The sequence below is a fragment of the Sesamum indicum genome, linkage group LG8, assembly GCF_000512975.1.
Source record: "Sesamum indicum cultivar Zhongzhi No. 13 linkage group LG8, S_indicum_v1.0, whole genome shotgun sequence".
NCBI lineage: Eukaryota > Viridiplantae > Streptophyta > Magnoliopsida > Lamiales > Pedaliaceae > Sesamum > Sesamum indicum.
This window is the reverse complement of record NC_026152.1, coordinates 5,400,360-5,422,731: the sequence shown is the minus strand read 5'-3', so window position 1 is coordinate 5,422,731 and position 22,372 is coordinate 5,400,360. Positions and strand designations below refer to the sequence as shown.

At 33.5% G+C, this 22,372-nt stretch overlaps 1 protein-coding gene across 1 annotated transcript in view; it reads right to left on the bottom strand.

Annotated features, from left to right (window-relative positions):
- Positions 21,483 to 22,372, bottom strand: part of LOC105167773 (pre-mRNA splicing factor SR-like 1) — a 5,168-nt gene continuing 4,278 nt past the window's right edge. The window contains 1 exon segment of the mRNA XM_011087589.2: positions 21,483 to 22,372. This exon segment is cut by the window's right edge and continues 10 nt beyond it. Coding sequence (XP_011085891.1) covers positions 21,845 to 22,372 — 528 coding nt within the window. The 3' untranslated portion in view covers positions 21,483 to 21,844.

The window sequence follows — 22,372 nt, the reverse complement described above, 5'->3', positions numbered from 1 at the left end:
ACTGCTCCTGTTCATAACATTCAGAGGAGGGTCTAGGGGACGGGGCAAGACATTGGAGGGGAGCCGCCAAAGTTACCCCCTCACAATGTCCATCAATATTCACTTCATCCTCATTGCATAAATTAAAGGCAGAGATATCATATGAGCGTTCAATAGTGACATTATGATTAACAATAGAACGACACTGGGGTAGTGGGTTAGGGGATTGATTTGTATCAGCACAAGATTGAGGGGCCAGGGGCACATTAGTGTTCTCATGAGCAAAGTGCGAGTTAGGAAGTTCAGACTGGTACCTGGTCTCTGTGGTCACTTTAGTTTGGGGGTCTCCACTCTTACCTGTGCCTGCATTCCTGTTCACCGAGGCATGTTCAGCTGCACGTTCATCTTTAGCCTCATCCTCCGCTTGATTGAGCGCATGGAACGTGTTCTTACTTTCAATGTTGCCAGGGGGAGCACCGTACTCCTTGCGTTTGCTAGGTTCTCCAATTTCGAAGATCACATTTTCAGAATGTTTGGCACTCTTTTCCTTCTGTCCCGTTATCTTGCCTTTTTGTTGTTGACAGAAACATTGTGGCTTTGGAGCATTCCCTTTGGTGTAGCAGTTTTGTGCTTCATGACCAACGTGTTTGCACAACATGCAGTATTTCGGAAGATTTTCAAAAATAACTTTCTGCACTACCTCCTCATTCCCAATTCCAATGACTATCTCTTCTGTCAGTTTGTTAGCAAGATCCACTTCTACACACACTCTAGCTGCCGTGAGCCGAGATTGAAATAGAGTAGGTTCATCTAATTTAAGCGGAGTACCAACAAGGCTTGCTATAGCATATAAAGCATCTTTACGAAATAAATGAGCAGGTAAGGTGGGGAATCGAATCCAAACCGGTGCAAGAGACGATTCTTGTTGTGGCCGGAAGGATGGTGTCCACTTGAAAGTCCGCATCGGGAATCCATCGATATGCCATAATCTTTGGATCCACAGCTTGGTGTAGTCCGCTTCATTTTTCAAGTTGATGAGAACGTGCCTGTTCGTGATCATGGTGATGGTGAATGGACCTTGTAGTTTCAGCGTTGAGAGCAGTCGATGCATGTTCCGGTAGGGAGGGAAGCCATGTGAAAACTTCCCAACAATAGCAAATTTGTACTGCTCTGAGAGTCTTTCTGTTTCAGCAACCGAGAACTGGATTTTTGGCAGACCTTGGGATTCCATTTTTTCTCCCAACTTTGTCGGTGGAGCGCCAGCGAAGTAAGAGTGTTGAATGGCTTTAGGGAACGAGGCTGAGGTGGATTGTGAGTTAACTGCGTCCACGAAGGATTTCTTTGCCTGATTCTGAGTCACCGGCGGGGGTTGTGCAGCTTTGGCCGGAGGGGAATCCTGCAAGTTGGGTTGATGCATGGCGGCTGGTCGATTAGGCTCGGCCACGTCGGCTCGATCGAGTTGACTGCCGAACGGAGGAAACTCGTTCGAGTTGAGGGGTGGTGGGGGCATCTCTGGTGGTTGCACAATGCCGGAGTCGGAGCAAATTAACCTCATATTGGTTGCTGCTAGGTCTATTCGTTTTTAGGTCAATCTCTTTGCTTTTTAGACCATTCACAACAGTATCAAGGTTCACGCTATCTCTACCGTATTTAATAGCAGCTTTCACATCAGAATAAGTATCAGGTATAGCATTCAAAAGCACAATAGGAGAATACTCATCAATATTTTTATCACCAGTCAACTTTATATCTTGAACAAGTTTAGTGAAATCATCCAAATTCTCATCAATGTTCTTAGACAAATCGAGTTTGTATCTAAAAAATTTTTCAAGTAAGAACAGTTTACTCAGTAGGGAAGTTTCAGTATAAAGCTCTTCTAACTTTTCCCATAATTCTTTCGCAGAATTTTGTTTCCCTACTTTTCTTAAAACATTATCTGATTGATTAAGAATAATAGAAGAGTAGGCGTATTCATCAGTTTCAAGTAGTTTTTCTTCAGAAATATTTTTCGCATATCTACCATCTATCGCTTTGAAAACTTTTTGCTGAATCAAAATCCCTTTCATTTTCTGTTGCCAAATTGAAAAATCGGACTTCCCATCAAAAGGTTGCAAGACATATCCCGGCATATTAGAAAAATGAGTCACAATCATAGAAATTAAGAACTATCCCGGTTAAGCTCAACTAGATACCCGCAACCTCAAGGGTTCGGCCAAGTGAGTGTTTTGAATAGGCCAATAATAATATCTCACAGAATTTTCAACAAAAATGCAGCTGTATTTTAAGAGGATTAAAACAGATTTTTCAAACAGATTATTTTCAAAAGGTGAGCACTTAATCAGAGGATATTGATTTCCGGAAAATATTGCACATAGACACTAAGTAGAATAAAAAATTTTCAGCACCAGTATCGACCAAAAACAGTGAAAACAGCACCAATTTCTGCAGCAAATTAATGCTCAAAACAGCAAATTTCTGCACCAAATTAATGCTCAAAACAGCAAAATTTCTGCAGCAACTTAATGCTCAAAACAACAAAATTTCTGCAGCAAATTTCCGGCCAAAAATGTAGAGATCGCAGAAAGCGAAAGGGAACAATCTTACCGGCGTTGGAGACGGAGATAGAAACCAGTGGCTCTGATACCACTGTTGGGTGGAGAGCAGAAATACCTATTCAACTATTGCAGCGGAATAGAGAGTACAAAACTCGTTAATGGACCAAAATAATTACACAAATTATAATGGTTACAAAATACTAATATATGAACAAATCAAACGAAATGAATACTGCAGTATCAATTAAGCTCAGATTCAAACCAGTATCCTTTGAACACACAAGAGTGCCGCACTCACACCCCGATTCACGATTGCACTACTACCCGAAGAACACCACAAAGGTTTTGTCCCTCGATCACACAGATCTCTCTCTTTCTTGGTCACCGAGACCTTAATCACACAGATTTCACAAAGAAGGTTGAAAAATAGAAAACGACTGTTTGGGTTTTCTCTCTGTTTTTTTTTTGTGTCTCTTGGTGGAGGAGGAAGAGGCCTTTATATAGGGATGAAGACTAGCTGGATAAGGACAACAATAGAGTCCTTCCTCAAGTAACTTTGTTGGCTAAAGAAGACTCATGGAAGTTGGAGACTTGAAAAGATAAGAGAGAATAACGATGAGGATATTCCGGATCGGGTCGAACGGGTGGTGGATCGGATAGTGGGCCGTCCGAGGGAATCGAGTAATTGGGTCTCTAAAAACTTGGGCTACAAAAATATAACAAAAAGCATATAAGGACGGTTGTAACAGCATCGGTTTTTAGCTGAACTGTCACCGAATAACTGTCAGCGGATATGTGTACGCTGATCTCATACCATTTTTCCCAAGCAGGAAGATAAACGGAGATATGAAATAGTAGTAAAACAAGAAAACAAGGGAAAAAATGGGCACAACAAATTTGTTTTGCACTACAACAAAATATATGGGATTTAAGGCGGTTTTAGGCACCGTGTTTTTAAAATTTGGAATGGTTATAAATTAAAGAAATTAATTTGAATCGGGGTTAGGAACGATTTATTATAAGAACAATTGGTGAAGTATCGTTCCAAACTAGAATGTTGTTGTAACACGTTGATGGTAACCGTTTCTAATATTATATTTAAATAGGAAAAAGTATCTTTTTTTTATTGGAACACACTCGATAATATTTGAAATGGTTATATATTTTATTTTGGGGTACTTTTTGAATGATTTTTTCGAGGCTTGAAAATGAAGATGTAAAACAAATCACACGTTGAAGCGGCAATTATACAGACTTACTTTGTAGAAGAAATCAGTCTTTTCACTTATCACTACTTTGAGCGCCAAATTCCTTGCACATGGAGTAGGCCATGCAGAAATGACGAACTTTATATGAACAAAATTCATATTCAATGGTTTGTTTTCAACTACCCTAATCAAGGTAGTGGTGCATCAAAGAAGCGATATATCAATGGATCAGAAAGCCACATAATTGAGATGTACATAGTGACCAACTGTGAAGTAGTCATGCCATACTAGGAGTAAGTGTAAGTTTTGTTGATATAGTGTATTCACATTATCATTTTGGACTATTAACCTATCTAACGATATGTAAGTGAACAGGTCCTTTTTGAATGAATTTTAAGCATACCATCATGCAGACGACCCTATTATTGATGAGCTAATAGCTACTCATTTCAAGGATTGGTTCAAATGCCGTAATTTGTGTATTTTTAATTATGCCAAGTGTAATTTGTCAATATATGATCTTTTTAATATTCTCAATATATGTTAAATCCGAATTGAACTACATGGACAACAAGCTTTAGAAATTGCAGTATTGGGGTCCTACAATGAGGTCACAATATTCCCGCACTACTTTATAAATGGCTACAATTTCCATATTGAGCTACACAACTTAGGCAATTTAACTATGAATTGTGGGGTATGTGTCAAAAGCTCATCATGTACCTACACGGACTACGACTTCTATGGTATTCTCGAAGAGATAATTCAGTTAGATTATCCACTTATTCCAAACATGCAGATTGTTCTATTTAAATGCCGCTGGGTTGATCTCGTGAGAGTTACGAGAGTACAATCCTCATTATCACCTCATTGATGTAAACTTCAAAAAAGTATACCAAAAGACGAACTATTCATCCTGGAAAAACAGTACAAGTCTACTGCACGGAGTACCCTAGCATATGGACAGATAAAGTGGACTGGATGGCTATCTACAAAACAAGAGCCATGCTAGTCATCGAGGAGTCGCGGTGCATTGAAGTTGCATTTCAAGAGGATGAGGCAATACCTACTCCACAAGTTGCGATGGACAACTATAATTATTGTTGGAATGGGTGACCAAAAGTTAATTGGATTGACGATTTTGAGAACCATTCAACCAATCTTTATCTAAGCAATGTCCTCCAGATGAATGTGGTAAGAATTCTTCATTGGCGTACATATCTGTTGTGCTTACCAAATTACGTCAAGCACTGTTTGGACGTCATAACAAATGCCCGTAGACCACTTTAACAACCGTGCAACAGTTAGCTATGCATTGGACGGAGGTCATGAAAATAACTGTTTAGGATTGAGTTTGAAATGTTCCAAGTTGAGAACCTCGATATTGGGCATCAAGAGTCCTACTAAGACTTGCATTAAGAATTACATTCATTTGATGAGTGTCGTGTTTCATCGACGATAGATGTGGGACGTCTATGCCATCTTAATGGGTCGATTGGCTAGGTGCCGAATTAACTAAACTAACTTGAGGGGATCGTCATATGGACACCTTGGAGGCTTGGTTGGTATGACTTGAGTCCCCGTATCCGATAGCACGGGAGTAGTCCTAAAACTTGAGGAATCACGGTAGTCACGTGCATGCAATGACTGTATCTTAGATTTGTGCGAGAGGTTATCGTATCTTAAACATGGTCTTCATAAACCCTGACTAGTATAATCAAAGTATGTAGTGAGGATGGTGAGTTCCAAGAAGAGGATCCGTCCTCTGTTAAAACGTGACAGAGGTACCTATGCACTTGGAGATGTGTCTACGCTCTATAAAGTTGTGGCACAATCATTGGTCGAATAGGAAGAAGAGGTTCTTATGTCTAGCAATTTGGCATAATGCGATCTCAAGTATTAAGCATAGACGCCTAATCCAAGATGGAAAAAAACACCCATTTTCATGCCCTAGACTAAGTCAAGAAGACAGTAGACGGAAGGCACCGTACTCGTATGGACTCGTGAGCCTACAAGTTCACAAGGATTTTCACTTAGTCTCTAGTACTATAGACTGTTGCTAGACGACCACCCATGGTGATGGGCTTTCTTGATCAAGAATTTATCGAGAATTATTAATTAAATTTTATTTAATTAATAATAGTGTTGGACACTGGTCCAATTCTAGCTGAAAGGTGAACTTAAAGAGTCACACACAAATCATCGAGAATGGACGAGGAATTAATTGGAATTAATTCCATAAGTAATTGGGTTACTTATATATGAGAGGGATCTATTGGATGGATAACCCCAAGGATAAATTAATTGGATTAGTTATGTTTGATTTGCCCTTATTATTTAATAAGTTGGACTTATTATTTAACAAAGGGTTATTGGCTCATATATTTAATCTAGATGGACTTAATTAAGTGGACTTTAATTAAATTGAATTTAATTAATTGGACCTTGTATGTTAATTAATTAAAATCGGCCCAAGCCCACTAATTAAGTTGGTGAAAATTGTTAGAAAAGAAAATTATTGACTAACAAATTTACTTTTGGAAAGTGTCATGTTAGTCATCCTTTATAAAGAACTTTATACATTATGGATGGTTAAATGAACCTAGACATATTTTAATGCATCCATTCAATGTATATATATGTGTATTAGACATTTGGAATGACTAATGGATGAACACACAATACAAGAAAATAATTTCCTGCCCTTTAATTTTCACTCAGCCGCCCCTCTTGTATGCACACTTGGTGTGTATTTTGTTCCCTAATTTTCTTCTGGCAAGGAGAATTGAGGGATCCCAATTTCGATGTAGTATGGATGCAATTTTAGAGGACTTCTATGTTTAAACCTTGATGAATGGATCAAAACGAATGTGGTTCGAAGTAAATTAAAGAAAGAGGTAATTCTTGTTTTACATTCTCGTACTTTGTTCAACTATTAGCCCCGTTTACTTTTGTTGTCGTTGATTATTATTAACAACATCGAACGCCCGAGAACTCCAAAGATATACCCCTTGGAACTTTGGTTTTTTTTATTGCATTATCGTTTTAATTTATGCATTTTCATTATCACTGCTTCCGCTTGTGCGTTCTCGGGTCGATCCACTTGCACGTCGCGGTGCCTTTCAATTATGACCTGCATAACCGAAATGGTATTCAATCAGTCGTTGATCTTTCTGTTGCTAATCAACAAGGAGCACGTACATCCCGATAGGTGGATTGTAAATCTCATGACGACATTAACGAAGATAGCTTTGACGAGGAATACGAGACTGAAGAAGACAGTAATTATGATTGACATTAATTAGCCTTTCTGTATAAAGTATTTGTGTACGTATTTCTAAAAATAGTAAAGGTATAATTTTCAAACTTATTTTTTTAAAACAAAAGACAATACTTTTTATTTAGGAATGATCAAAAATTCCAAAACCGTTCCTACAATAGTTCCTAAATATGACTGATATTTAAAACAAAATACATTATTTTTCTATTTAGGAACGGTCAAAAATTTCGTAATCGGTCTTACAACCATTCCTAAGTGTGATTGATATTTAAAAAAAGAGAGAAAAAAATCAAAGCATAGGAACGGTCAATTAACTTTGACCTTTTCTAAGGCTGTTCCAACAAATTTAATTATGCGCCAGAAAAGAAACTGGAGAAAAATTTAATTTGGGAATGGTTTTTATTTTTCACCGTTCCAAAAGATGAAATTAGAAAAAACCATTTCTAAATTTGTCAATATATATGTTCCTAAAATGATTGAGTACATCCATTCCTAAATGCGTTCTAGTGTCCATTCCTAAAAATATCCACAGATTGCTCGTTCTTTTTCCGATTATGTTATCTCTACATCCGAGACCCTGATTAATTCTAAATTTAAATGTATAACAATAGTTTCCATATGTAAACATATCTAGCAGTCTGAAGTAAAATCAAATGGTATGATGGACAGTTGCATCGTTTTTAACATCGTTGATTGTGTATTATATATGATATCTCAGCATTCGTCTAATAAAAATATCTACAACATCATCGAATGTTGTATTTTATTGATTTAATAATATCCAACGGTCTGATTATGCGATCTAATAGAATATTATAAGACGTTATTTAAATCTATGTAAGACTAACAATCCTGTACATACAAATATACTTGATCTTATAAACATTTATCTACTTAATTCATAACATTATATGTTTTCAATGGCCTTAATTACTTGTTGATCTACTTTTTTTTTATCATTAATATGTCTCGGATGGTTTTTCCTATATATTTTATTTTTTTAAATTTTTTGAGAAATTAATTTTGAGACACAATTAGGAATGATTTGTAATAATTAAAAACGATCTAAGTTAATACTATACAAAAACAATATCATTTTGTTCTATTTGGATCAGGTATTTGGAACGGTCATTAAATAGGAACAGTTTTTTAAACAATGTTTGTCAGTAAAAACAACATCATTTATCTATAAAAACGATCTTTAGAACGAGTAGTTAAAAAATAATCGTTTCTAAGCCTATTTCAAAAATCAATATATATACAACACCTAACATACTTCTTTTCTTTCTCCCTCTTTCTTCCTCCCTCACTTTCTCCCACAACCCTTCCCCTCCTCCACCAGCTTCCACCGTTTCTGCCATCTTTTGCCACCGCCAAAGCTCCATCCCCGAGGTAAGAAAGCTACCTCCTTCTTCCCTAAAAGTTCCCCCAATTTCATATAAAAATAAACCCCCCATTTTTGTAAAAAGAATTCGCCCATTTTTCATAAAAACTTTAGGTTTGTTTAAACAAAAAAAATTCTGAAAATATTTTCAGGAAATATTCTATGAAATATATTTTTCCTAATTTTCTATTTTTGGAATTTTTTTAAATTTTTTTGTAAATTTGTAGTATTTTTAAAAATATCTTTAAATTTTTCGTAAGTCTACACATTTTCTGTAAATTTTTAGAAATTTTTCTTTTCTCTAAACTTTTGATATTATTAGAAATTTTCTGTATTTTTTTGGTATTTTTTTAAATTTTCTGTAATGTTTTTTTTATTTTTGTAAAATTGACAGAAATATTTTGTTAATTTTAAAAATATTTTCTTGTACTTATGCAACTTATCTATAATTTATGCAATTTATGTGTAATTTATGCAATTTATATATAATTTATGCAATTTATTTGCAATTTAGGAAACTTTTATAAAGTTTTAGATAATAATCACATTAATAAAGAATTTTTGACCAATTTCTCCAATATTATTATTTTTACATAATAAATATAAATAATTACAAAAATTAGAACAATATTCCCAACAATACATTTTTACATAATAATATAATTAATCACAAAAGTAATTTAGACCACCTTCTCCAATACTAATATTTTAACATAATAATCACAAAATTAACAAAAAATAGAACAACATTCCCAATAATAACATATTTACATAATAATGTAAGCAATCAAAAAATTAATTTGCATAAATTTTGACAATATTAACATTTCAACATAGTCATCACAAAAATTAAAAAAAGAGTTAGAACGATATTCACAATACTAACATTTTTACATAATAATGTAATATCATCACAAAATTAGTTTACGCCAATTTCCACAATATTAACATAATAATCACAAAAACTAAAAAAAAAATTAGAACAATATTCCACAATTACATTTTTACATAATAATGTAAATAATCAAAAAATTAATTTAGATAAAATTTTCCAATATTAATATTTTTACATAATAATCACAAGAATTAGTATATTCCTTTTAAATATTATATTAATGTCAATAATTAAAAAATTTAGACTAAAACATTTACATAATTTGTGTAGATAATGTCTAGTGGTATGTCGCCCGTACCGCGTGGTCGTGACCGCGGTCGTGGCCCTTCACTTCCACCAGTATCATCACATGCTTCTCGAGTTCGGGAAGCATCCCATCGACCACCCACACCACCTGATACGCCCGCACCGTCCCCCGCCCTACAGACTCCAGATGATGCTGGGTCATTTGGAGCTGCACGGGCTGCTGATGACCAGCATTACAGCAATCTGGCACCCCGACAGCTGCTCTACCTAAAAGGGCACAGCGAAATACGAGTGGATCGGCCCAGGAACATGCAAGCGAAAGCGATCAAAATAAATTACATAAATAAAAATGAAAACTCAATGAAACCATAATTTCAAGGGGTGTACCCTTGGAGTTCCCTGGCGTTCAATGTAGTTAATAAAATTAAATGACAAAAAAATTTAATGGGGCCATGGGTAGAATGAAAAATAAGGAACAAAAACGTAAATCAAGAATTATCTCTTTTTTTGATTTATTTCAGAACACATTCTTTTTGATCCATTTATGCAAAATTTCAATGTAAAAGCCCTCTAAAGTTGCATTCACACCACATTAGAATCGGGATCCCTCAATTCTTTTTGCTAGAAGAAAATTAGGGAGAAAAATACACACCAAGTGTGCATACAATACGGCCGGCCGAGGGGAACTAAGAGGGTAGGAAATTATTTCCTTGTATTTTTTTTTCATTAATTATTTCAAATAACTAATACACACACACACATATATATACATATATATACCTTAAATGGATGCATTAAAACATGTCTTAGGTTCATTTAACCAGCCATAAGGTAATTCCAAATAAAGAATGATTAACATGGCACTTTCCAAAAGTGAATTTTAGTCAAGAATTTTCTTTTCTAACAATTTCCACCAACTTAATTAATGGCTTGGGCAGATTTTAATTAATTAAAATATAAAGTCCAATTAATTAAATCTAATTTAACTGAAGTCCACTTAATTAAGCCCATCATATATTTAATCTAATTAAATATATGACCCAATAACTCTTTATTAAATAATAAGTCCAACTTAATAAATAATGAGGGCAAGACCAATATATATTAATCCAATTAATTTATCATTGGGCTTATCCATCCAATGGATCCCTCTCATATAAAAATAATCCAGCTACTTATGGAATTAATTTGCAATTAGTCCCTCGTCCCTTCTCGGTGATTTGGGTGTAACTCTTTCGGTTCACTTTTCAACTAGACTTGAACTAGTGTCCAACACTATTATTAATTAAACCCAATTTAATTAATAATGCTCGATCAATCTTTAATCAATAAAGCCCATCACCATGGATGACCGTCTAGCAACAGTCCATAGCACTAAAGACTAGGCGAAAATCTATATGGACTTTTAGGCTCTTGAGTTCATACCGGTACAGTCCTTTCGTCTAGCCTCAATTGAGCTCGCAATAAATCTATGGTCAGTCTAGGGGTGGCCCTATGCTATTACATAAGTAATTTACCCATCAAAAAATAGATGGACTTTGCGATATCTCCATGGGTCGTCTTCTTCGTGGACCTCCTTCTCCGTGGGCCTCATCCTCCATGGGCCTTCTTCTCCATGTGCTTTCTTAAAGTAAAATCTCACCAAAATGTCCTATACTACTATGTTACAATTGAATGTGAAATCCTGATCAAAAATCAGGGGAGAACATTAGGAAGGAGATAGCAAGCCTTATTGTTCCAAACCTAAAAACAAAGAGGGAGAAAATAAAAATGCAAGAGCACATGGGCGCCCTCAACAAAAATTAATGGGATTAATCTATATTGGGCTTGTACTCATCATTTAAGAAGTTGGATATTATTAATTAATGAGGACAACATGGGCTTATATATTTAATTAGATTTAATACATATTGGGCTCAATTGGATGGATTTAATTAGATTTAATACATATTGGGCTCAATTTAAATAAAAATTCATTGGACTTTGCATTTTATCCTATAAAATCGGCCAACACCCCATTGAGCACATGTGAAAAATTCTATAGAAGAAAATTATTGGCTAGCAAATTACAATTTTGGAGAGTGCTTTTGATCATTTACTTGATTTTGAATCAAGAAGACTTATCTTATAGATGAATAAATGTACCTAAACACATTTATGTACATCTATACAAGGTATATAAATATTATTGTACATAATATTATTAGAAAAATAGTATTACACAACACAAAAAGAATAATCCCTCCTTCCCTAGAGTGTTCGGCCGCCCATCTCTCTAATTCTCTAGAAGAATTTTTCTCTTGTTCTCTTCTACCAAAGAGTTCAAGATATTCTTAATTTCGGTGTGGTGTGGATGTACTTAAAGGGTTGCTACATTGGAACCTCCGGTGAACGTCTCGGCTAAGCTAACGAGACAACAAAAAGGTATCTTCACTTCTTTTATTTTCTCGTTTCACACCAACAGTCTCGTATGGTATTAATTTTTATTTTTACTTTCATACTACATCGAACGCCCGAGAACTCTAATGGTACACCCCTTGGTTCGTTGTTTTTACAATTTAATTTTATTATTATATATTTTCGCTTTTCACTTCCGCTAGCGCATTCCCAAGTCATACCACGTGATCCTCACTTCCCCGTCTACGACTGGACGAGTTTAAATATCGAATCGTCATCGTAGTCTCACTTATACGAAATTTGAAAAATTGAAAAATTAAAAATACATATAAATATTTAATTTAAAAATATAAATATTACTTAAAATTAAATAATCTTTTTATTATCTTAAAATTTTGAAACCAAAATAGCTGGTTCTCCTGTGAAATCTGCGATATTGTTGGTCCAGAGATGCAAATAATGCCCTTTGACTGCATTATTGATGGCCGTGTGAAAATTGCGGTCGAACCTGAAAATAATAATTAAATATTAAAATCAATTCAAAAATAAAAAAATATTAAATTAATTGACCAAATTCTTCTCGCAGCTTGCATCTTGGAGGCTGATGAAATGCCTCTAAGCCACTAGGGGAAGTAGCAACATTGGTGGTGGTGGTGCGTCCCATGACCTCACCAGGTCCTGTGCACTGCTGCCCCCCGTTGCAGCATCTGACCCCACTGCTGGGCAATCTGCAAGTATCGACGGGGGCTGGGACACTCTCTCCGAGGATAGGGTGGCTTGGAGGTGCATCCGTTAGCTCATCGTTGGGAGGGCCACTGCCGCAGACGCGACCACGGCCTTGGCCACGAACTCGTCCCTGGGTGGCAAAACACGATCTCCATTATCTATAATTTAAAAAATTATTAACAATAAAGCACATAATTGTATTTTATTATTAATAAAGTTATTTTTTTTTTTGGTAAAATTCCTACTATTTGCATTAAAATCCAAATTTATCCTAAAAATTGTATTAAGGCCCTAATTTTTTCCTTCAAATATTTATGAAAAATCATTAAATTCCATTATTTTTTTAAAATTGGCATTAATTATATAAGGTCCATTAATTAATTTTCTAAAAATTGCATTTAATTAGATAAAGATCCAAATATTTCCTACTAATTGCATTAAGGTCTAAATTACATTAAGGTCCAACTTTTTCCCTCTAATACATAATTCTTCTAGAAATTGCATTTAGATCCAAATTGCGCCTAATATTACGTTAATGACCAATTTTTTTCTAAAATGCATAGTTTCCTTATTATTGTATTTAGGTCCAAATTTTGTGTTTAATTATATTAAGGTCCAAATTTCACCTAAAATTATATTAAGGTCCATTTTTTTTTCTAAAAATTACATTAAGGTCCAAACTTATCCTAAATTTACATTATCTCATATTTTCCCCTACAAATTGTATTTAGGTCCATATTTTTTCTAAAATTACAAAAATTACACAAACAAAATTTTAGAAAATATGCAAATTTCAAAAAAATTTAAAATTATAGAAAATAAAAAAAATCAGAAATTAGGGAAAATTTCTAAAATCTTAAAATTATAGAAAATAAAAAAATCAGAAATTATGAAAAATTTCTGAATTTTTCTAAAAATTACACAAAATGATATAAATTTCAAAAATTAGGCAATATTTTGGAATTTTTTTTAAATTTACAGAAAATAAAAAATTTCAGAAATTTAAAGAAATTAAAAAAATTAGAATTTTTTGTCAAAATTACATAAATGAAAAAATACACAACAGTTCTACAAAAATTACATAAGAATTATACAAATTTTAAAATAAATAAAAAATATATAAAAATAAAAGGAGGACTTACCTAGTGGTGGGGGCGGTTGACTGACGACGGCAGTGTGCAGGGGGTGGGGCAGAGAAGTAGAGAGAAAAAGAGAGAGATAGAGAGAGGGGGGGGGGGGTTAGGGGAAGGGGGTGGGGCAAGGGCAGCGTTTGAGAGGGAGGAGAAGAAACAAGAGAAAATTAGGGAAGAGAAGAGAGAAGGAAAAAAATCTACAAGTATTGTATATATATATATATAATTAATGGCCGTTCTAAAAGCCACGCAAAAGAGAGTTACAATATTTAAAAAAACCATTACAAATTATATAGTGTATAGTAGTCGTTTAAAAAGTTGTTCCAATTTATACAGTTTATAATAGCTGTTGAAAAACCTCTTACAAAAAGTGTTACAATATATGAATATGACATCATTTTGTTCATTTTCGTTACAAAAGCAGTTACAAAAAGTGTTCCAAATAATTAATTATTTTTATTGAAATTACTTTTAAAAAATAAATGCAGTTTTCGACTATTTAATATTGCGGAAACGTATCATTTAGTGGAACAATATAACTGAAATATATTAAAAAAATAAAAAATTTATTTGACATTGATATATTACGCAATATGCAATAAATTTTTATGTTCATACATATTAGTATTATATTGATGTAACTATCATCTTCCAGTATTGAATTGCATGGTTTAATCGAACCATCAAACTTATGATCAAATAGTCAATATGAACACACTTACAAAAGAATCCATTCGGCCAAGTTGTAACCTTATTGGGTATACGAATTTTGACATATTGTTCCTGGAACATAATAGTAATCAATCAAAATGGTGTATTTTTAAATCAGGCATGTGATTTAATATCATACCGTCTGATATGATTCAATGGTCACATACTTATATATATTTAAATTTGGTATGAATCGGGTACCCGAATGTAAAGATAATATATTTTTTAGGGGTGGCAGGTGAGTCGAGCCGGCTCGACTTTGAGCTCGACTCGAGCTCAAAAAATTCGAGCTCGAAAAATTCGAGCTCGAGCTGGGTTTCTGTTGTTCACCAGCTCGCGAGCTGGCTCGCGAGCTGGTGAATATATATATATATTTTTTATTTTTTTTTGAATTTTTTATATATTTAGTTTTATATTTTATATTTGATCAATTTTATAATATAAATTGACCATATATTATAATTATTAATTAAGATCATACATTTTATTTTGGATAATAATAAATTATGGTACTTTTATTTATACATTTAATCTTTATACAAAAATAAATTTAATCAACAACTTAGTAAATTATAATATCTTTTATAATTAAAATTATTATTTAATATGATATATAGAACTTTAGTCTTTATGTTTTATTTTAATATATATTTGTATTACGTTAATATCTTTTAAATTGACAAGTAATTCACTTATAATTTTTTATTTTTTATAAATTTATGTCAAAATTTAGTAATTCCTATGAATTAATCTTATCTAAAAATTATAATAATAATAATAATGATGATGATGATGATGATGGTTGAACAATTGCAATTATTATTTTATTATATAAATAATGAGATTAAAAAGTTTAATCAATAATTACGATATCTTAAAATCTGAGCTCCTGATTCATACGAAATTTAAACATATACAAGATTGTGCCCATTAGATCATATCAGACGGTATGATTTAAAACTACATGGCCTGATTGAACGATACACCGTCTTGAATGATTACTCTTATGTTTTGAGTACGATATCTCGACATCCGTATATCCAATAAGTCTAAAACTTTACCAAACGTATTTTTTTGTAAATTTTATCATATCTAACGGTCTGATCTGAATTTTGATTTGTTCAACAATGTAACATGATAGTTACATCAATGTTATACTAATATTTATAAATATATAAATTTTGCAGATTGTGAACATATATTAATTTCAACTATATCATGATACGATCTTATGATTTAAAATAATAATAATAATAATAATAATAATAGTAGTAGTAGTAGTAGTATTAATAATAATAATAATAATAATAATAGTAGTAGTAGTAGTAGTAGTAGTAATAATAATAATAAAAGTAGTTACTACTACTACTAGTAGTAGTAATAATAATAATAATAACAATAATAACAACAGGATAAATCGAGCTCAAGCTCGAGCTGGGGAGCTCGAGCTCAGCTCGAGCTCGACTCGAGCTCCATCTCGGCGAGCTCGTCGAGCTCGAGCTCGAGCTCGACAAAAATGGTCGAGCTCGACTCATTGACAGCCCTAGTATTTTTCAATCTGAGTTTATGAGATAGCTTATTTTTTGTAGCTGCTTTTGTAACAGCTGGTATAACTTACTTTTGTAACGGCTAATCGAAATTAAAATTCCACCTTTTTTATTTTGATTTAAAAAATTTTAGTTTGTAACTGCATTTTTAACGGTTATTTGCATTTTGGCCGTTACAAAATTTTATTTCCAGCCTAGCGCCAAAAGTTGGTTGCCTTATTTTGCAACGGCCTTTGTAACTATTTTTAATTAAATGGGTCGTTTCAAAAAATATTTTTTTTTAAAAAAAAATAAAAGTTTTTACAATTTTTTTTTATTTTACAACATTGCAAAATGAGAATATTTCATAAACCAGTGGCTTTTGTGGTTTCAGTTGTTTGGATTTCCAGCCTGAGTTTGGCGTATCTCATAGTGTTGTTCTTGATCTTGTTCCTCTAACGTCTAAGATGTTTATCAATGACCCCTTTTGTTCACCTCTCGATCTTTTGTCTATTGTTGCAAAGACCCGTAGTCGAAAGAAAGGCGGCTGTTGGGCACCTTCAACACGGCGGAGGAGGTTGTCTCCGCTTACAACTGTGCAGCTCGACCCGTGCGTGGTGTGAAAGCGAGGACCAACTTTGTGTACCCTGATTCGACGGCTTGCCAACCCTGACTCATATACATTATGTAGCCTCGTATTCATCCTCGTCAGTCTCGTATTCCACATTAACGCCGACCGCATGATGAATGCATTATCTGTGGCATTGTCATATATTCGAACACCCACATGCCAAAACTCCAACAGCTCTTAATCAAAGGTTCCAAGTATACATCAATCACACACTTCGAATTAGAAGGGCCAAGTATCACCATTGTCAGAAACATGTACTCATAATTCATGCATATATTAAGGGGGAGATTGTACAGTGTAATGATAACGGGCTAACATGAATAAAGATGATCGTACTAACTGTGAGGTGCAAAACCGTCTGTGGAAAAGCCCAACCGAACAATACGTAACTCTTATGCAAAATCGGGATACATCCTGTCAAAATGCTTCCAAACCTCGGCATCGGACGGATGACACATTGACCCTTCCTCTATCTAATGTCTGGCATGCCACATCATCTGCTCGGCAGTTGCCCTCAAAGAGTACAACCTCTGCAGATGGGAAGTAAGCGGCAGGTACCTAAGGACGGCATATAGAGACTTCTTGTGGCATGGGTCTCGCCCTTGGGTCAGCTTGTACCTAGCGTCCCTACAAAACTTGCAGTATTCCAAATCAACGTCGTCCTTTCAATACAACATGCAGTCATTCTTACATGCATCAATCCTCTCAATGCGTAAACTCGAATCCTTTATCAACTTCTTCGGGTGTGACCCGGGGGTAATATTTTATTAGACCATTGAAATATTCAATCATATGATGCTCAAAAATATGATCGTCCACGTTAATATCCACCAACTCATTAACAATTGCCAATTGAGATTGGGTGGACCATTCCACAATGGTTGGTCAGCAGCATGCACAACATTATAAAACAGTCTGCCAATCCTAACTCATAATGATAGGGGCCACTGCAATAATAACATGAATTAGGACCGACATCAACAAGGCAGGACATCGTACCATCATCAGGCGCAACATCGTGAGAAGAAGAAAAATAACTCAGCCCGGCTGTATAAAAAATCATTTTCTATGCCCAATCCATATGTTATTTATCACCCAATGTGAATAATTATCCTCGACATGGGCAGTTGGGGTTTGCTCCTTCGACATTAGAGGGACAGTCTCAGCCTCAAAGTACTCTTGCACTTATCCTCATCATGAGAAGTCCAATTACAATATTCTGGCATAAACCCTCGCATACACAAATGATAATTGACATCGTCGGGTGGTCTGAACTTATATTTTTGCATTTTCGGCAAGAACACCTAATTTTTTCTCCATCCATATGTCTACGTTGACTCTTGCTATTCTATGAAAGTCTTAAACCCATTTTTAACCTCCAGTTTAAGACCTGCCCTCTCTGGGAGGTTTCTATTATACATTCATCTTCTCAATTCTCATAACATGATGATATATATATATATATCACTAGATTCACACACACACATATATATATATCTAATTAATTGTCTAATTTGACGACCTACAAATTTATAAATACTACACTGCACTATTAGGAGAATACATATAATTACTATGATATAAGATTAATAAAAAATTGTAAAACTAAAATTAATTTAATTAAATACAATAAAGTATTAAATTAGTCTCTGTTATCTGGTCAACCAACTTAAGTAATGATCAACACTAGTTGACGGTCCAAAATTCGACTAATAATCTACAAGCTAATCAAATTTCAATGCATGAAAATCAGAATATTGAGAGTGTGTGTGGTTCGTATAAGAGTTTCTACAACAAATGAAATGAAATTAAATAAATTGAATACATATATAAGTTCTTTTGCAGCGGCTTTTGTAACAGCCTTTAGAACGCCTAAGATAGCCGTTAGAAAATATAGTCGTTATATTGTAACGGCCTACACAAAAAAAAAAAAAAGAAACCGTCTCTAATGTTACGATTTTTTAACACCTTCGTTTTGTATATTTTGCAACGTTTTTGCCGCTACTATTGTAATGGCTGATTATTTGACCAAATAATTATTACAAAAACTATAGCAAATTAGTGACGGCCTACAAATTCTAACAAATTTTAGGCATACAGATTCGAGTAATGGTTTTTGTAATGATTTTTCGCCGTTACAAAATAATTTCACTTTTATTACCCTTTTAATGACGTCAGTACGTCCAATCTGTTACAAAGGCCGTGTGTTTTGAAACGGCCATATGGCCATAACACATTCCACCTTCTTTGTAGTGAAAAGAAAGGCAAAACAATTATAAAGAAAAACTAAAAGAAAATTGATTTCTAAAATTTATGTAAAAATTTATAGTCTTATATTGAAAAAATTCAAGTAGATCTTAGTATAAGAGTTAGAAAAGCATTTGAAAGTTAAGACGATATGATTGACTAAAAATTACCAATGCTCATGTATCAAGGCATGAAAACTATACACATGAGTGCTTTATATTGATTTATTCTATCTATGAAAATAGATTTTTATTACAGAAGCTACAATTATTGAACTTTTCAAAATATATCAAACCAACCTTTTTTTGTTTATTTAAGAAAACATCACATTACCTACTTTTTCCAATCCTAGCTTACCATACGAGGTGCTTGGGAGACTTTACCCTACAATGGCCAAGGGCAGCATGAACCCTCTTTATGAGGGGGACAAGGAGGAGTCCACTGTATTTAACCTTAACCATCAGCTAATAGGGGGAGGTCATAAGCGTCTATACCGTAAAATCAATTTTCGACGGAATGAAAAAGACATATTTGCTAGAATCGTAACCATAGAACACGACCCTAATCGAAATGCATACATTTGTCTCATACACTATGGGGATGGTGAGAAGAGATATATTTTACATCCCAGACGAATCCAGTGATAGAATTCGCTGCTTTTGTGCCAACCTTCTCGCCGAGAAGCTAGAAGGAATCAGTCTGAAAGGGGGGCGAAGTGAAGAAAACATCATATGACACTCAATAGCCAAAACCTTGAAATTATGTATTTGTAATCTATCCTTAAAAACATATTAATATGGTTAATTAGAAAATAAATATTATATTACTATACTGTTCAAAGAGTCACTATAAACGTAATCAGCAAATGAATATATGTATTGAATCAACAACATTTATTATTATATAAATCATAAAAATTATCAATAAAAAATAGCACATAAAGTTATTCAAAGATAACGTACCATGTTAAGTAAAAATTCATGAAAGAAGTTAATATTTTTTATATATATGAAATGATTCTTTTCTGATAAGTTTTGTATATAGGTAGATTTAATTATACCTTTAAAAGGTTAAACTATAAAATGCCAGTGGCTCATTCTTCAGAGCTTGTAACATCATTCACGATTCGAGCATCTATATTTCAATAAAAAAAAATGCAAGCAATCCTTTTGTGATATTGTAAATTAACAAATTATCTCCTTATGAAAAAATAAATAGCGATTTATCTTTCTATATTTTTTTAAATACAACAATTCAACCCCCAATGATTTTTAAAATGAAGCAATTTACCCCCTTATATAGGGAGGTAAAAAATTGATTCATTTGAAAAAGTACAGGAAATAGGGAGGTATCATGCTCATTTTCAATATCACCTGGGATAAATTATTGTTTACCCATATTACAATTGTTTTTTGGGAAAAAAATTACCAATTTTCTTGATGATATGTCAGGAAACTAAAATTTGGACAAAAAGTTAAGAAATTAATTAATTTATAGTTTAAAGATTGAAATAAATTAGGAAGCTGACTCAGAAAACAATAATAACATAATGAACAGGGAAAGAATAAATATCACCTGGTTGGAGAACTTGAGAATATACTAAAAGTACAACAAACTGTAATGGTGTAGACTGCAAAGAAGGAAAAAAGTACCATTAGCTTCATCAATAAAACAACAAAAAGAAGAAGTAAAATCAAACCAATCACAAAAGAAAAGTGATATATAAATAAGGAAAAGTACAAAATGCTAATGTCAAGGGTATGTCGTTGAATAGATAAGATATTAGATAAATATTTTTATTTTGAAATTATAATCTTATACGTAGGCTTAAATTTAGGGATACATGCAACATTTATTATATTAATTAGAATATATATATATATATTGTATTTTCTTATTTGATATAAAATGCAAAATTATCAAAATTTAATATCCGGTTAAAAGTTATACAATTTTTATAGTGGAAGACCGTTATATATATATATATATATATAATATAGATATATATCCTAATCTTGAAGATAAAATTTTGGATTAAGTGAAATTAAATAAATACAACTTTTTTAATTAATTTAAAGTATATAATCCTAAAGTATGAATTTATTTAAAATAAATATAAAATAATTTATAATCTATCATAAAAATTCTTGATTAATTTAAATACAAAAAAAATTCTTGATTAATTTATATCATACAAAGTCTCCAATCAATGAGTTTTTTTGCTATAATTCAAAAAATCAATTTTATAAAAACATTAGTATTGAGTTAAAATTAACTCAGTCGCAATTAAAGTTCGTTTTGCTATATATAGATAAATATATATACAAATTTAATTAATCAATAAAATATAAACTAAAATTAATTGAAGATAATATTTCAGGTAATTACAAAATAGATATTTTTAATAATGAGATTTTCTTATGATTATTAGAATCTTAGAAATAAGATTTGGATAAATGCATCATATAAATTAAAATAAATAATATTCTAACCAATAATTTTTTTTCAGAGTAAATAAAAAATTCAAAAACACCAAAAAAATATATTTAGTGTATTGAACCAAATTGCTCAATCTTCGTTCTGCTATATATATATAGATAGATAGTGATTACAAAGCCAGGCTATCTCCTCTCTTTGGAAATTGGTCAAATCTCCCGCACTATGTAGACGAAAAGGCCTAAAAATTTCAGCAAAGATTTGAAACCAAGTTATTTGTCTTCCAAACGTATAGTCAATAAATTGAAAAAAAGATTTCAATACAAATCTTTCCACTCATCGCATGACTGGAAATGAGGATGATACAAACATAGATAGCTACGATTAACAGTCATTTTCTTGAATCTTGTCCGAGTTCGAAATATAAAATGTGCCCATCTAAATGGTGAAGAAGTGGAAGTCCACGGACCAGAAACACAATTACTCCTTCCTACCTCCACGTAGAACCCCCGAGTCTGATCACCTCCTCAGTACCACTAGGCCTGTTAGGACCCTTGTCCTTGCCAGCATCCTCCTTTTGATTGCTCAAGTCACCGTACAGATCTTTAAGCTTGGCAAGATTACTAGATGCAGATGCCTTCTCCTTGCTGTCGTGTCCAGAGGGACTAGGACGACTCTGGTCATGTCCATAAATGCTCCGACTTGTACTCCGGCTCCTACTCCTACTCCTGCTACGGCGGGAGCTACCTTCTCTGTGATAGTGTTCATCATGGTCGCTCCTATGGCTATCGTAATCCCTCCTATAGCTATCTCGGGACCTTCTATCATAATCATACCTCCTATCTCTATCCCTCTCTCTGTCCCTTTCTCTTATCGACTCTCTGTCTCTATCTCTATCTCTGTCTCTGCCCCTTTCTCGTTCCCTCTCTCGATCTCGGTCACGATCGCGAGAGCGATCTCTCTCCCTGCCTCTGTCCCTCTCCCTGTCTCTCTCCCTGCCTCTGTCCCTCTCCCTGTC